This window comes from Gorilla gorilla, chromosome 16 (genome assembly GCF_029281585.2).
Source record: "Gorilla gorilla gorilla isolate KB3781 chromosome 16, NHGRI_mGorGor1-v2.1_pri, whole genome shotgun sequence".
NCBI lineage: Eukaryota > Metazoa > Chordata > Mammalia > Primates > Hominidae > Gorilla > Gorilla gorilla.
In genome coordinates this window covers 83,819,442-83,835,616 of record NC_073240.2, presented here as the reverse complement: position 1 = coordinate 83,835,616, position 16,175 = coordinate 83,819,442, and the positions used below count along the sequence as shown (strand labels likewise).

At 41.8% G+C, this 16,175-nt stretch overlaps 1 protein-coding gene across 3 annotated transcripts in view; it reads right to left on the bottom strand.

Moving 5' to 3' along the window:
* Positions 1-16,175, bottom strand: part of PDE8A (phosphodiesterase 8A) — a 157,126-nt gene that overhangs the window by 58,213 nt on the left and 82,738 nt on the right. For all 3 annotated transcript variants that reach the window (XM_004056705.5, XM_063698777.1, XM_055362805.2), the window contains exons 3-5: positions 13,782-13,972; positions 5,069-5,125; positions 4,193-4,247 (exon numbers count right to left, since the gene is read on the bottom strand). In XM_004056705.5, coding sequence (XP_004056753.1) covers positions 4,193-4,247; positions 5,069-5,125; positions 13,782-13,972 — 303 coding nt within the window. The remainder of the gene's footprint in view (positions 1-4,192; positions 4,248-5,068; positions 5,126-13,781; positions 13,973-16,175) is intronic.

The window sequence follows — 16,175 nt, the reverse complement described above, 5'->3', positions numbered from 1 at the left end:
TAATTAGTTAGTGGTCTCTGAGGACTGGTTGCCCACATGAATTCCTCACCTACAAAATGGAGAGCCTGCCACTACCTCTACATTTCCTAAGTCAGGTGCTTCTAAAGTGACTACTGTAAAGCTTTTTGGGCTTTTTGCATGGACGTGTCCTCACAGGGGCGTGCACCTAAAAGTGTTTCCATTAAAGTCTTCAGGGGATTCCTTGATTAAGGTGTACAGGCTTGAGGGCAGCAAGAGTGTGTGTGTCAGTTACTTTTCAAGTTAGCTCCATGATAACACAGTAATACTAAGAAAATATAAGGACCATGATTTACTTGACCTTCTACCAGGATGCTCTTTCTGGTCCACAGAACTATGCTGATAGACTTCTTGGGCAGAATTTCAAACACGGCAGTCACCAGGCACAAATTTCCAACAGTGCATCTATGTACTTTCAAAGAGACCTCAAACAAACACAAGCCTTAATGACCTCATGCGGCTGTAGGTAAGCAAATAACCCAAGGCAGAGGGAATAATCTATCCCCTAAGTTTCACTAGAAAGTGGAAGCTTCTAAGGTTTTTGTTAAAAGGAATAGCCAGTTTTGCGGCCTCAGTTGCAAAAGCAAGCAGCTTAGGGAGGGATGACATAAAGATCCATAGGAGACTTCTGACTTCCAACCTGGGACGCCTTACTGCTGGCTAAGTAAACTGTTCTCATACAATTTAACAGGAATTACTAGAGGTCAGGGAATGGAGGCAGGTGCTGATGTGTATATGTTGTGGGGGTTGTCCAAAAAGGGGGAAACACAAGAAAGCCACAGCTATATAATCAATAACCTAATGTGTGCTTTTTATATAAAACTGTATTTACATATAAACTAAAATCTTAAATTCCACCTAATCTGATATCAATATCAATATCAATCTGTGTTCTTTTTGTCTGCATTTACTTGCTACCTCTATGTTCTTTTACTTAAGCTCCTTTTATCATGTTAAGTGTCTTGTAAGTGTTATAGAATTGTACTTTTTCAACCCAATCTAACAGCCTATCTTTTAAAGGAAGAATTCAGCCCATTCATATACATTTGCTTTTATTCTTTCTTTTTTTTTTTTGAGATGGAGTCTTGCTCCCGTTGTGCAGGCTGGAGTGCAGTGGTGCAATCTCAGCTCACTGCAACCTCCACCTCCTGGGTTCAAGGGATTCTCCTTCTTCAGCCTCCTGAGTAGCTGGGATTACAGGTGTGCGCCACCATGCCCGGGTAATTTTTGGATTTTTAGTAGAGACGGGGTTTCGCCATGCTGGCCAGGCTGGTCTGGAACTCTTGACCTCAGGTGATCCACCTGCCTCAGCCTCCCAAAGTGTTGGGATTACAGGCGTGAGCCACCGTGCCCAGCCTGCTTATATTCTTTCTATCTGACTTTGTGTTTCTCACTGATTTTACACTGTTGTTTCATCTTTCTTCAGCTTCCCAATTTGATCAAGTTGCTGTAAACTCCCTATTTCCTCTTGTTATTTTGGAAGTTTTACTTAAGTTTCCTGTTCTATCAGTGGTTACCCTCCTTTTCATCATCTCAAAAGCAGACATAGATTTCTTTACTATTATTTGAAAACAAGATACCAATTACCCCCAGAATAAAGTATCTCCCACACAGAACATTTCCCACAAAGATGAATACTTCCTGGGCTCATTCTCATTCTACCTCTTAGGTAAGTCTGTAAGAATGCCTGCATCCTCCCCACAAACCTTACAAACACCTAGCATTGACTAAGATAGTCTAGAATTTAAAAGTGAGCTATTATTAAAATTCCTCTTTGAGTATGTCCCTTCTTTTAAAAGAATATTATATATTCTAGTCTATGTTTATCTGTTTGGGACTAATCTTATACATATATGCATAAGTGTGGGTACATCTATAAAGAAAGACAGAGAGCCAGAGAAAGCAGGAGGCACCATGAAGGAGTATGCACATGGCAGGGTTTATAGCTCACTACTTTTCCCTCCTCTCCTCTTCAAATTTCTGTTGTAGTTCATTTCTTATATGGTTAGAGTCCTTTTCTGAATTATTTTCCTTGGGGAACTATATCTCTGAATTTTATGTATCTCTCCAAAAGAAAGGTTAAACAATAACTTGGCTAGATATATTAGTTTGTAGTCTCTTTCTCCCTGTATCCTTTCATCAAACTAGACATTATTATTGTTTCATACAGTAAATATATATTTATATTTACCCTATACAGACCATTTTCTTTACTCGTCTCTTGCATTTCAGACCTTCCACCTGGAATTCACATTCCTTCTGGTTGAAGTATATCCTTTAGCATTTCCTTGTGAGGATCTGCTAGTTACAAATTCTCTCAGTGTCCACATTTCTGAAAGTCTTTATTTCACCTTCATTGTTGAAAGATATGTATGCTAGGTATAAAATTCTAGGAAGTTCTTTTCTTTTCTTTCTTTTTTTTTTTTTTTTGAGATGGAGTATCGCTCTGTTGCCAGGCTGGAGTGCAGTGGCACAATCTCGGCTCACTGCAACCTCCAAATCCCTGGTTCAGGCGATTCTCCTGCCTCAGCCTCCCAAGTAGCTGGGATTACAGGTGTGCAGCACCATGCCCAGCTAATTTTTGTATTTTTAGTCAAGACAGGGTTTCACCATGTTGGCCAGGATGGTCTCAATCTCCTGACCTCGTGATCTGCCCACCTCGGCCTCCCAAGGAAGTTATTTTCTTTTATTGCATTGAAAATGTTATTCCACTGTCTTCTGTTTTCCACTTGTTGCTGCTGAGAAGCTAGCTGTTAGTGTGTGTGTCAGTCTTTTGAAGGTAATCTTTTACCTGTGGCCGATTTTAAGTCCTTTTCTTTTTTTTTTTTGCAGTTTCACTAGGATGTGTCCTCTTAAAATTTACTCTACTTTGGATATGTCAGAATTCATGAATCTATGAATTAGTTTTTCATCAGTTCTGGAAAATTTTCAGCTAGTAACTCTTCAAATATTTCCTCTGTTCTATCCTTCCTCTTCTGGAACTCCAGTTACATATACACAACTAAAACTTCACACACTATCCTCCACATTTCTTCACCTGTCTAACTTATCTCCTGTCATTGTATTTCTGTGCTACATGTGACTTACTAAGTTTTAAATTTTTCAATTACTGTGTTTTCATTTCTTACAATTCAGTTTTGTTCCTCATAAAATTTGCTATGCCACTTTTAATAGTTTCCTATTCCTTGCAGATATTTCCTGGTTTATCTTTTATTTCTTTACCTATAGTAAGCATACTTGCTTTATAATTCATATCTCATAACTAATCTCTGAGGGGTGTGAGGGTCTGTTACTAGGCTTTTTTCCCTCCTAGTTTTTCCTTGGGATGCCCTGTCACCTGGTGGATTGACTCCAGCTTTGACTGACTGCTGCCCTTGAGCAATTATTTATGGAGATCCTCTGCGGGCAAAGATGAAGCTGTCTTCCTCTGGGGAGGATTTATATTTGCTTCTGCCAGGCACTTAGGAGTCCTACTCATCCAGAAAACTTGAAACTAAATTCATGGCTTGAGATTTCTTGACTACCTTGCTTATACTAACCTGGGCTACAAATCTGCCCAAGGGTCAGCCTTATTTAAGTTCTCTCTGTATGATTCCTAAGGCCTCATTTGCAGCCAGCTGACCAAAGCCCCAAGCAACCTTTTGGCTTAGGGAAACCAAGAGATTGAAGCTGGGAGTGGAGAGAAAGAGAGTGGTGTTTGGGCTGCCTTATTTCCAGAATCCTTGAACTAGCTTAAAAAGTTGCATGTATACATGTCAGCATCATAACAATACATCCTGTGGTATAATTTTTAGTGAAAATGCCATTAAAGGAGATTTTATTATGTTTAGATGACCTTAGCAGGCATAGTTTTGAGAGACTATGAACTATTATAGATTAGATTAGCAGATTATAAAGTTAAACCAAACTGTAAAACAAGGACAGTAATTTTTTTTTTAAGTACGATTGAGGCAGGTTCTCCTTCTGTTGCCCAGGCTGGTCTCGAACTCCTGGGCCCAAGGGGTCCTCCTACCTCGACCTCCCAAAGTGCTGGGATTACAGGTATGAGCCACCACGCCCGGCCAGACAATTTTTTTTCTTCAAATTAATACAAAGCTTTTGCTGGGTACTGAACTGAGATAAAATAATTTCTCAAATTGAATTATACTTGTATAACAAATAAGTGAGTACATACCCTTGTAAATCCAGCAGAAATGAAAGGCATTACGGACAACTCTTCTCTATCCACCCTTCAAAATAACACAGTAAAGAACACAGACATAGTTTTCATCAATTACATCTCACCTCTTTTACTCTACTAATTTAAATAATACTTCGTTATGTAACGAGTACTTTTAGATGAATCAGATTAATATACAAATTTAAAGGATAAAGTTGAAAACTGTTTTCTGTTTCAATTTCACATTTAGCTTTTTGGAATTATATATTATAATACTTGAAATACACAAACTGCATTAATAGCAGGAATACAGGAGTGTTCATATATCTTTTTAATATATAAAATTTTTAATTTAAACTACTCCTATTTTCTTCTACTTCCAGGTTTTTTTTTTTTTTAATTCCTTTCTCCCCTACAGCTCAGGAAAAAACTTTAAAGTACATAGAAACATTTCTTCTATGTATAAAAACATATAAGCTAAATAACATTAATTTGAATACTTGCCCTTCTCCTAATATATTTCTCTTCTTTCCTTACCTCTAATTTAAAGACAAAACCTAAGATTCCCCCCTCAGAGATATTTGGAGTTAGGAGGCCCTAGGAAGATACCCCTGGAAAACATTCATACTTTTAGGAATGGAATTCTCTCATAGTTCGCCTGTTTCTAAAGTGAAAGGCAGTTTAAAAATGACAAAAATCTAGCATGAGAGCACAAAGTCCTTCCAGGAAGTTAACTGAAGAAGCAAAATAAAATAAGAAAGAATAAAGAAGAGAAGGCCACACTACAAAGGGGCATGCCTGACACAGCATGCAAGCTGTTATTTGGCCATCTGTTAAGAGCAAGTATTACACTGACACCTCAATTTCAAAATTAAAAAAATGAAAGTTTACCTGCGTACTACACCAACAATAACTGTGTTTTCTGAGAGTTTTGATGATCTGATAGACCTTAAAAAAAACACAAAACTTTAAAATAAATATAAAAATAATCCTTAAAAACCAAATATACTTAAACAATTACAACAATTAAAGTTGGAAGAGGGGTAGAAGGGAGAGTAAATGATCCCCTCACTCTCTGAATTCACTCACCTTCTTGACTACTTGATCTTTCTCTCTTTTGGGGGCAAACTCCCACTCAGTGGACTGTGCTAACTGTAACAATTATGGAGTATGAATTAACAGCTAACTAAGATGACATGCATTCTACTTGTTCTGATCTTTGTTAACCTGCATTGTTTCAGGCGGAGTATTTTCCCTACTTTGTGCTTACATGAAAGAAGCCGTTGGTCTCTTCTTCCAAAGGAAAATGCAAGTTTATGTCTATTACCACAAGATGATGGCTATGCTTACAACGGGGATAAAGGAGCCCAAGGGCTGGCTCCACTGCATTCTAAGGAGCACAAAGGATGAAGAGTTACTAGGTAAAATGGAGGCTAAATAACCAAAAATAATCCAAAACTAGGAAATGCAAAATATTGTAATCGGTCAGAAAGAAGAGCATCAACACCTCATGGAAAGGTTAAGAACAGAGGACTGGTCTAGAAAAGTACAAGAGACTGTTCGACTAAAGTTACCCAAAGAGTACAAGACTTCCCATACAGAGTAAATTCAACCCTTTTGCAGAAGCAGCTTTAGAGGCCATGGGGAATGAAAATACAGCCAAAATATCAGAGCAGAAATAAATGTGACATAGAGTAAAAGAAAGAAAAGAAGTGCTCCACTGGAGATATGCAACAGCTTTGAACTCATCCTACACTGGGAGAAGCGAGCAGGCTCTAGAGAAGAACAACTCCACTGGAGAAGAAAGGAACTCACCCCAGACCCAGAGGAAGACGACTTATGTTGGAGAGGGACTCTAAAAGGAGGAGAATGTAGAGGAACATAACTAGACTGCCCTAGTCAAGTCAAAGGTGAGCTGGCCTCCTGGAGAATGTGTCTAGGATGGCACAGAAACCAGTCAAGACTGACTGCATTTGCTTCAGCTGTTAGTTCAAGGAATAGAACCACTTCTGAATCACAAAATCCAGAAAATAATTTGAGTGACTAGTTCTCAAGTCTCTCAAAGATGGTATACAACATAACCATTCCAGATGCGTAAGAGATTCATCATGCACGATGGATGCCCTCATCTTTTTGAGACAGGTTCCCATTTGTCACCAGGCTGGAGTACAGTGGTGCAATCACAGCTCACTGCAGTCTTGACCTCCTGGGCTCCAGCTATGAGTAGCTGGGACCTCTGGCACATGCCACTGGCTAATTTTTTTATTTTTTGTAGAGACGAGGTCTCACTACATTGCCCAGGCTGGTCTCGAACTCCTGCATTCAAGCAGTCTCCTGCCTTGGCCTCCCAAAGTGCTGGGATTACAGGCGTGAGCCAGCACACTCAGCCAAATGCCCCCACCCCAGTCTTAGCAAACTTTTCTGTAAAAGGTCAGGGAATAAATATTTTAGGCTTTGAAGGCCATATGGACTCTTGTCACAACTACTCAACTCTACCACTGTAGCACAAAGGCAGTCACACATAATACACAAATGAATGGGCAAGACTGTGTTCTCCTTTGCCCATTCTTGCCTGTAGGCATTCGGGCGTCATTTTCTTATGGAATCCAGGTTAAGAAAGGCTGAATCTAACAACACATGCAGAGTAGGCCAGGGGTAGGGAAGTTGCTCAGGAATGGAAAAGCAGCTCTAGCGACCAGCCAGTCTCTCTCATGCTCACTTCTTCCCCAACCCCTCAACACCCCTGCTTTTCTGTGTTCACTCTGTACTCCTCTAGCGTCCACCTGCCTATCCTCTCCAGAGGGAGCCAACCTAAGGGTGCTGCATGGCTCTGCCGGAAGACCCCTTGCAGACACGCCACCTCAGGGCTTACTGGCCAGGTGTCAATCCCCAGTTCAACCCTGGTCCCCCTGACTGGGGAGAGCAGGCAGGCTCAGCTTCCTGGGGAAGAGCTATGGGAAAGGCTGCTTAGGCCTGGAGGGGTCACTGGCACAACAGACACTCACAGACACAGCTAGTGCACTCATCACACCTGCTGACTAATACTCATCCTAACACTGATCTCAAACAGGGAATAAGGCGTGATTCACAAATGGTATTTTCACCACTTCTATTGACATTGTATCTATCCTGTGTTTACATTTCCATCATATCACAGAGATTTGGAAGGAGAAAGGGCAAATTTAAGTATGTAGCCATTTCAAACCAGCTTTCAGCTTTTTAGAAGAAAAATCAAGATGGGAGTGATGTAATGGCAAGTAGGCAAGTATGTAGGTGATCTCACTAAGGAGCTTTGAATGAATTACTCCTATCTGGAGACACAAGAATGAGAAGCACTGGATTAAGGATAAAGTGGAAGGGAGGACCTTGTTTACCTGGAGATAAGCCCTTAAAAACAGCTCTAAAACTGTATAAAAAGGTAGAGACATACTGGGACCTTTTCTGGTGCATATGAAGGAAGAACGGGCTAGAAAACAGAAATGTCAGGAAACTGAGTTGAAAAATAACATCCTTGCACTGGAATTCATGAAAACTAGGAAAGAAATTACTTGGCATTATTGAAATGTATACCTGAATGTTCAGGAAGTCAGAATTCAAGAAGGTCACGAGAAAGATGGAGTGCGATCCTGTAGAATGAAATTCTGAAAGCAGTGTTAAGTACTCAGGGAAGTCCCCACCCACCCCACTTTTTTTTTTGAGACAAGGTCTTGCTCTGTCGGCCAGGCTCAAGTGTAGTGGTGTGATCATGGCACACTGCAGCTTCGACCTCCTGGGCTCAAGTGATCCTCTCACATCGGCCTCTCAAGTAGCTGGGACTACAGGCAAGTGCCACCATGCTTGGTTTATTTTTTGATGTTTTGTAAAGATAGGGTTTCACCATGTGGCTCAAGCTGGTCTCGAACTCCTGGGCTCAAGCAATCTGCCTGCCTTGGCCTCCCAAAGTGCTGGGATTAGAGGTGTGAGCCACCAAGCCCGGCCTCACTGGGAAAGTCTTAAAAGCATGCTACTTGGTTTACCATTAGGAATCCTTTTGGCCACACAAGATAGAAAACACCAGAGAAGAGTGGTTTAAACAGTATCTGTCTCACACATCAAAAATGTGCAGAGGAGACAGTCCAGGGCTGCCATGGACTCTGCAGGATCAGGAACCTAGCTCCTACCAGTGTTTCTCTACTATTGTCTGTACATGAGGTTTCTTCCTCATGGTCCAAGACAGATACTGAACACTAGCCATAATGTCCACATTCCAGATAGCAGGAAAAAGGGAATGCTCCTTCTCTAAGTATACTTTCCAGAAGATACACATGATAGGTCCATTGGCCAGCTGTAAGAAAAACTAGGGAATGCAATCTATTTTCTAGGTAGCCATATGCCCAGCTACACATCAGAGATTCTGTTATTAGGAAAAGAATAGAAATGGATACTGGGGGCAACTACCAGACTCAAGCTACTCTAGGCAACTACAAATAATTCTGATAATGGTCTCAACACAACACTGGAAAAAAGGCCACATAATGGAGGCTCACTATAAGAACATAGCCCAGCCCTTTAATGAGTTAAGTTTCACAAAAGCACAACTCCATTACTTGTGCTTTGCTATTTTTCTCTGCCATGTGGAATGAGTTTCAGATGAAAAAGAATGGGATTTATAATGGTATAAAGGATCTGCACACCAAGGTGAATCAAGAAATTGTATAAAAGCATCTGGTGCTCTGAGTTCAATCTTGCTTCTGCATTCAACATAGATTTTAAATCTGTTAATGCGTTTTGGGTTTTCAAGTAGTACTTTTTTTATTTCCTCTATATCCCTTTATGAGATCGTCCCTTTTATTACAGAGACCTACTCCTGTTGCACCAAGAAATACTGCTGCACCTCTTCTGAGTCCACTAAGCATATGTCTTCAAAAGGTTCTACAGTGTCTTATAAAAAATAATTTTCTTAGTCTTCAGGGCTGTTCTTTCCCCCCTCATTATGTGGTGGCACTTTTCACAGGCCCCCCTTCTCATCCTGTTTACACACCCCTGAATGCAATTCGCATCTATGCAGGCTAAGAGTTTGCCAACAAAGAGGGTCACAAGAGTTTCCTTAGCACCTCTTCACTGAACCCTTGGTGTCAGTAGCTGTCCTCCTCTTAGGTCTGGGCTGTAGATCACATCAACAAGCACAGTTTGGGCTTGGAGAACACTGCCAGCAGGCATGCACAGGTCTGCTGCAGAGCGGGGCTCCTGGCCTGTTCTCTCTGATTCTCAAACTGAACCTGAGAACTGATGTAATTTGTTGTTTTGAAACTGCGGTATGTGGAGAACTGTCTTCAGGTTCCTTATACCTCTGTCCCTTCTTAAAACATAGTAGGAAAAACCATGTCTCTGTCCATATCCCTCTCTTCCTTACCTTGGGTTTCTGAGTAGATGCAGAGAGTAAAGAATCAGGTGCAGCAGGGATGGCAGGGGCTAGAGTGCAGGCCTCTGCCCAGCTCATAAAGCCTTGCTGCTCTGCTGGGGCTCAGTCATCTGTTTCTCTGGTTAGAGCAACTCCAGCATCCAAGGCTTGGCAGAACACAGTGGGAGTAAAGCAAAGCCTGTTTCCACTGCCTTCCTTTATGGCCACTGGTATTTCAGCTTCAAAGACTGAAGTGTGCGAGGCACAGTTCAGAACCAGGCTTCTTTATTAGTCTCCATGGTATGACAGATACAGTAGAGATTCCTATCCTTTTCTGTTCTCTCAGCTTCTGACCTATCATCTTATCTTTGTGCGTTTTTATTTATTATTGCTATGGTCAATTTTTGTCTCTTTTTCCCTCTTCATGGGTTTTTTGATAGGAAGTTGGGAGGAGACATTGATATCAAGTGCTACAGTGGGAATATGAAGCTATACTCTGTTAGGAACTACTGGATGGCCTCTAGCAGCCTCACAACTGATTGATTTGCCTCATCTCCTCCAGTTTTCTACTCCATTCTCCACTTGGCAGCCAAGTTATTTTTCTATCCTGCTCAACACTGTCCTGCGCAGAATGTATCAGTGTTTCAACTACCTATGGGGTAGAGTCCACAGCCTTTGGCTTAGCACACAAGGCCTTCATCATTTGGTTCACGTCTGCTGTTCCAACCTCCCCTGACACCTACTCCACATCTGCCTGACCAGCAGCCATCTAGCACTGAGCAGAGGTGCCCGGATGTCCTGCCTGTTTCTACACATGCCGCTCCCTCTACCTGGAACATTTTCTCCACCTTTTTTCCTTTCAAAACTCCTGCTCATCCTTTAAGATGCAACTCAAGTATCCTCTTGCGAAGCCCTCTTTGACACAGGCACCCACAACACTCTGCGTAAACCTCTTCTGCGGGCACTTACAAGCCTATACCGAAATCACTCACTTTCCCTGCTAACTAAAGTATTAGCTCCTCAGAGACAAGAAGCACATCTTACTCATCTATGTAGCTCTAGTACCAAATGCAGTGCCCAGACCTGAGGAGACTTACAAAGTAGGGTTCCTAAACTGGTAGATTTGGAAATATAATAGACATAGAATATTTGCTGTTAGCAAGGCATCTCATAAGGAGTGTAAGGAGTTCCAAATGCCCCCAACAGAGAGATACAGGTGAATGCTAGTCATTTAGACAGGTCAACAACCGATGAAAAGCTCTTCATAGGCAGTGTTGATTAGGTATCCCAAAAGGGAAGATGAAGGGAAGGACAGAATTCTGCAGGGCTAAGGTCTCAAGAGCCATGTAAGTCAGCTCAGAGACAGGGCAAGCTGGTTCGGGGGTGGGGAGCCTGGAAAGATTTCCTGAACAGTCCAAAGTGGGCGGGCATCCTTAAAGGGATGATCTTAAGGGAGATAAGCCAGGTAAGGGCCAGAATGAAGACAAAACTGATTAGGAAAATAAATCAGGGTCTGCTCTTGCCTCTAGAAAACTCACTATGATTAGCACAAGGACCCACCCCTACCCCAAATCCTCACCCAACAAGATGGAGATGACGTGGTAGAAAACAGCTTGTGAGAAACACTTGAGATTCTTGGCCAAGGCTGTGATGTGGCCATCAGGAAATAAATGTGATCGGGGATTACATTTGTAAAGGCCTGCTCCCTCTGGCTAGCACAGTGGAGGGGACTGTTCTGCTTACTTGTCACTGGTTCCCCCAAACCTAGTGTGAGCTTTTCGGTTCTGGAGCCATGCTTACAAGGTCTATCAATCAGAAAAGGGTACTCAGGGGAAGCACCCTTGATGTGGTGGGAATATGAAACCAGGATCTGTTAGGAGCCACTCATAGCAGTAAGGGTGTGCTCAGTTCAGAAAAGGAAAGATGTCTGGGGTGGGGGGGACACAATTCCTGTCCTCCAGTGTTGGAAGTCCATTCTGGGGAAGAGGAATAATAGATCTGTTCTAGCAATCCTGTGGGCCAAGTGTGGACAAAGTTGGGTTCAATATAAAGCAAAGCTTCTAAATCTCAGGGTTTCACTTAGTGATCCCCAGGTCCTGAGGAGAGGCTGGATGGAGAGTGCTAGGCACTTCATAAAGGAGAGGCACATCTGACATTCTCTGCTTCTCTAAAACCATATAGTAAAGCAATCCAGTTCCCATTCTTTACTTTAAAACTATATAAAATTGTTATTTACATGATGAAAGAACTCTGATTAACTATAGTGCTTATGGAATTTGGTATTTGTGTGAGTTTTTAACTGAGCGCGTAACATTACTTTTTTTCATTGAAATATTTCAGCTCCTCTAGTCTATAAGCTTATAGAAGACAAGAACTTCATTTTATAACTTTCAGTCTAAAACATTCTCTTGTACACAGCTCAATAAAAATCTGCTGAATGAATTAATCCTATTTGTTTAGAATATTCCTAAAATGTACAGCAATAGTACATTTTCTTCCCTTAAAAAGTGGAACATAAAGTTAATGTTATGTTTCTTTTACCACAGTTTTTAACAGTGGAGCATAACCAACACGATTTAAATTTTCTTTTACAATACAAGATGCTCTAGTAGTCACCTTTAAAAGTATGAACTTTCATTGCCTAGCACATACCTGTGGCTAGGCTTGGGCCTGGACAAGACTAGGAAAGAGGCCAAATTTTCTCCAGCCCCTCACCCTGTCCTCCCTCTTCTATCTCGGCAGCCATTTGGCCCACCTTAGACACCTCTACTGCCTTGCAACATTCCACCATGACTACCAAGCACCATGTAATTTAGGTATCATCTTCCCTTCCTCTGAGTGGTATCTATTCAATGTTAGGGATAAAAGGGATACTGGAAACCAAGTGTTCCAAATTTACAGCTGAGCTAAAACATCCCCAGAGAAGGTAGAGTTACCCAGAGACAAGCAGCTATCCAGGAAGAGCCAAACAAGGACCTGGACCTCCCTTTTTCCTGGCCAGAGCTCTCTCCATTTCTTTTGGGCTGCAATCCCCCATGAATGTGCTGGGTGACTGGCCAAATGACATGTCAAGAAATCTGGGGTAGGGCGGGCACAGTGCAGTGGCTCACACCTGTAATCCCAGCACTTTGGGAGGCTGAGGCAGATGGATCACTTGGGGTCAGGAGTTCAAGACCAGCCTGGCCAATATGGTCAAACACCGTCTCTATTAACAATACAAAATTAGCCGGGCATGGTGGTGTGCGCCTGTAATCCCAGCTACTCGGGAGGCTGAGGCAGGAGAATCCCTTGAACCCTGGAGGCGGAGGTTGCAGTGAGCTGAGATCGAGCCTTGCACTCCAGCCTGGGTTACAGAGTGAGACTCCGTCTCAAGAAAAAAAAAAGAAATCTGGGCTACAATGATGATGGCTTATTGTGAAGTCATGCAGATTGAAACAGATGAGGAACATAGGCACATTTCAGGCACTAGATCAAGGCCACAGGAGAAACTACTGGAGGCAAGTCATGGAAGGGTAAACGCTACCTAGTCTGACTACCAGGAGTGTAGAGTTCTCAACACCAAGGAAACAAACCCATGTTGACGTCACCACATACCCCATAAATAATCTTTTAATATGTTGTCATTTGCCTGTCACCTCGGTTTTTAACCCAAGGGTTTTTAATCTACTTAGCTTATATCTTTTCTCTCTCTTAAAAGTCAAGATTTTAAATGTCCTTAAAATTAATATGTCATAAAATTTTATATTTGCCTTGCTTCCATCAGCAACAAATAACTTTCTTTAAAAGGCATTTTTTAGGTTTAGGTCACTACAGAGAATTCTCTCATAATATTGACAAGGTGCAAGTATTATAAATAAAGCCCATTCATCGAACATTAAAAGACAATTTTCAAAATTTTTAAAACTTTGAAAACAATCTGAAAAATTATAATTCTTACTGCACTAATATACAAGTGATAATTGTGGTTAATTACATTTTGGGTTTCACTTTGACCCTTAATAATTCTTATTATTCACATTTTCTTACTGTTTCAAGTAAAGTGAAGCAAGACAAAACAAAAGAGATATACATCAGTCCTATAAATAGTGAGGTTCTAATATTTTGTTTATTTCACATGCATGGAAAGCAACTTAAAAGAGAGTGAGTCTAATTTAATCTATTTCTAGGCTGCATGTATTGTCAGAAAGGCCAATGGGACTATTTAGGCCCGAGTCTTGGGCTTACCTGCACAGTGCCTCTGCATCCAGCTGTCGAGGATTTCTGTGGTCTATGATGATAATGTCATGATGTTTGTCCAGGAAACAGGCAAGGACAGCCTGAGCCTCCTTGGTAACTGTACACTTAAACCCTGCTTTTTCACATGCCCTGCAGAATCCATTACATTGGTTATCTTCTTTGGTAAACACTAAAAGTACCTGAATCAAAAGAGCACAAACACTTCTTTAAAAAAAAGATGTTAGAATTGTCATTTCTTACACTTTTTTTTTCTTGAGACAGAGTCTTGCTCTGTTGCTCAGGCTGGAGTGTAATGGCACGATCTTGGCTCACTGCAACCTCTGCCTCCCAGGTTCAAGTGATTCTCCCACCTCAGCCCTGCCGAGTAGTTAGGCCACAGGCACGTGCCACCATGCCCAGCTAATTTTTGTATTTTTAGTAGAGACGGGGTTTTGCCATGTTGGCCAGGCTGATTTCAAACTCCTGGCTTCAAGTAATCCTCCCACCTCGGCCTCCCAAAGTGTTGGGATTACAGGCGTGAGCCACCGCGCCTGGTCAGAATTGTCATTTGTGTGTGTGTGTGTGTGTGTGTGTGTGTGTGTGTGTTTTGGGGGGATGGTGGGTGGGCAACAGGGTCTTCCTCTGTTGCATGGGCTGGAGTACAGTGGTGTGATGTCAGCTCACTGCAACCTCCACCTCCAGGGTTCCAGTGTTATTATACCTCAGAGCCCCCAGTGGCTGGGAGATTACAGGTGTGCGCCACCACATGCCCGGCTAATTTTTGTATTTTCAGTAGAGATGGGGTCCCTCCATGTTGCCCAGGCTAGTCTAGAACTCCTGGACTCAAGTGATCCACCTGCTGTGGCCTCCCAAAGTGCTGGGATTGCAGGTGTGAGCCACTGCACCTGGCCATATGCCTACTTTTTTGCTAAGAAACCCACTGGCAGAACTCAACAAAGATTTAGTTAAGCATTTTATCTTGAAACTAAAAGAATTAAAGCACATTAATATTTATTTTAGCTAAAAGAAAGTTAACTGGGTAAGTTCTCAGATGGTGAATGCTAATATCTTGGTGAAATTATTGGAATACTTAATCCTATAAATAATGTATTGAAATGTTTGACTCAAGATTTTATGTAATTCCTCCAAGTCAAAAAAAAATTGCTTTGATTAAAAGAAAGAAGATTTAAAGTAGACCAAAATGTGACACTTCAAAGCCTATCAGTTAAGTGACACAGTCACCAGGTGCAAGAGGTAGCATCTGTGCCTCTGCCCAGGACAGTGGCTGGCTGCCCCGATCACGTCAGTCCTGGCCTGGAGCAAGCGAGGCCTGTATCCATAGCGTCTTCCTTATCCAGCCAGCCTCCTTCCCTCTCTCTCCCTGCTATTCCCACTCCCAATCTGGTTCAGGAGCACCCGTGCTCCATCCCTTCAGAAGCAGACTGACAATGGGGCAACAGTGGTAAGGAGGAGATGGGCAGCCTGTGAAATAGACTGCAAAGCTATCAGAAACCCTCCTAAGGCTTATTTCTTCCGAGTTTACTCAACTACACAAAGACCATACATGCAAAGAACTAAGAGCACACATTTCTGTCAGCACTTCTCATATATTTTTAAATGTAATAGTGAATGAAACATGTTTATGTGCGGGGAGCCTGGATAACTTCGCTGAATTTCAATTGGTTGTTTTCTGTCTCATATTTTGAATTAGATAAATTACAGATATCTTCTCTCTGACAGAGCTGATTCAGCGACATTGAAAAGACAATCTTTTTACTTTTTATATTGGAAAATTTCAAATCTACAGAAACGTGAATGAAAATGAACACTAAAGATGCCCTTTCTCTACATTCATCAATTAACATTTTGCCACCTTTGCTTTGCTTTCTCTCTCTCTCTAAACACATACATGTACATACATACAATTATACACATTTTTTATTTATTGCTGAACCAATTTTTTTTCTTTAGTTTGTTTGAGACAGGGTCTCACTCTGTTGCCCAGGCTGGAGTGCAATGGTGTGATCATGACTCACTGCAGCCTTGACCTCCCGGGCTCAGGTGGTTCTCCCATCTCAGCCTTCCAAGTAGCTGGGACCACAGGCACACACACCCCCATGTCCATCTAATTTGTTGTTGCTGTTGTTGCAGAAACTGGGTCTCCCTATGTTGCCCAGGCTGGTTTCAAACTCCTCAAGGACTCCTCAAGCTCAAGAGATCCTACTGCCTCAGCCTCCCAAAGTGCTGGGATTATAGGTGTGAGCCACCGTGCCTGACCTATTGCTGAACCAATGAAAGTAGGCTACAAACACTTCTTCATCTCTAAACACCACAATGTGTATTTCTAAGAACAGGATATTCTCTTATGTAACTATAATACTGTTACAGAGTTCAGGGAATTTA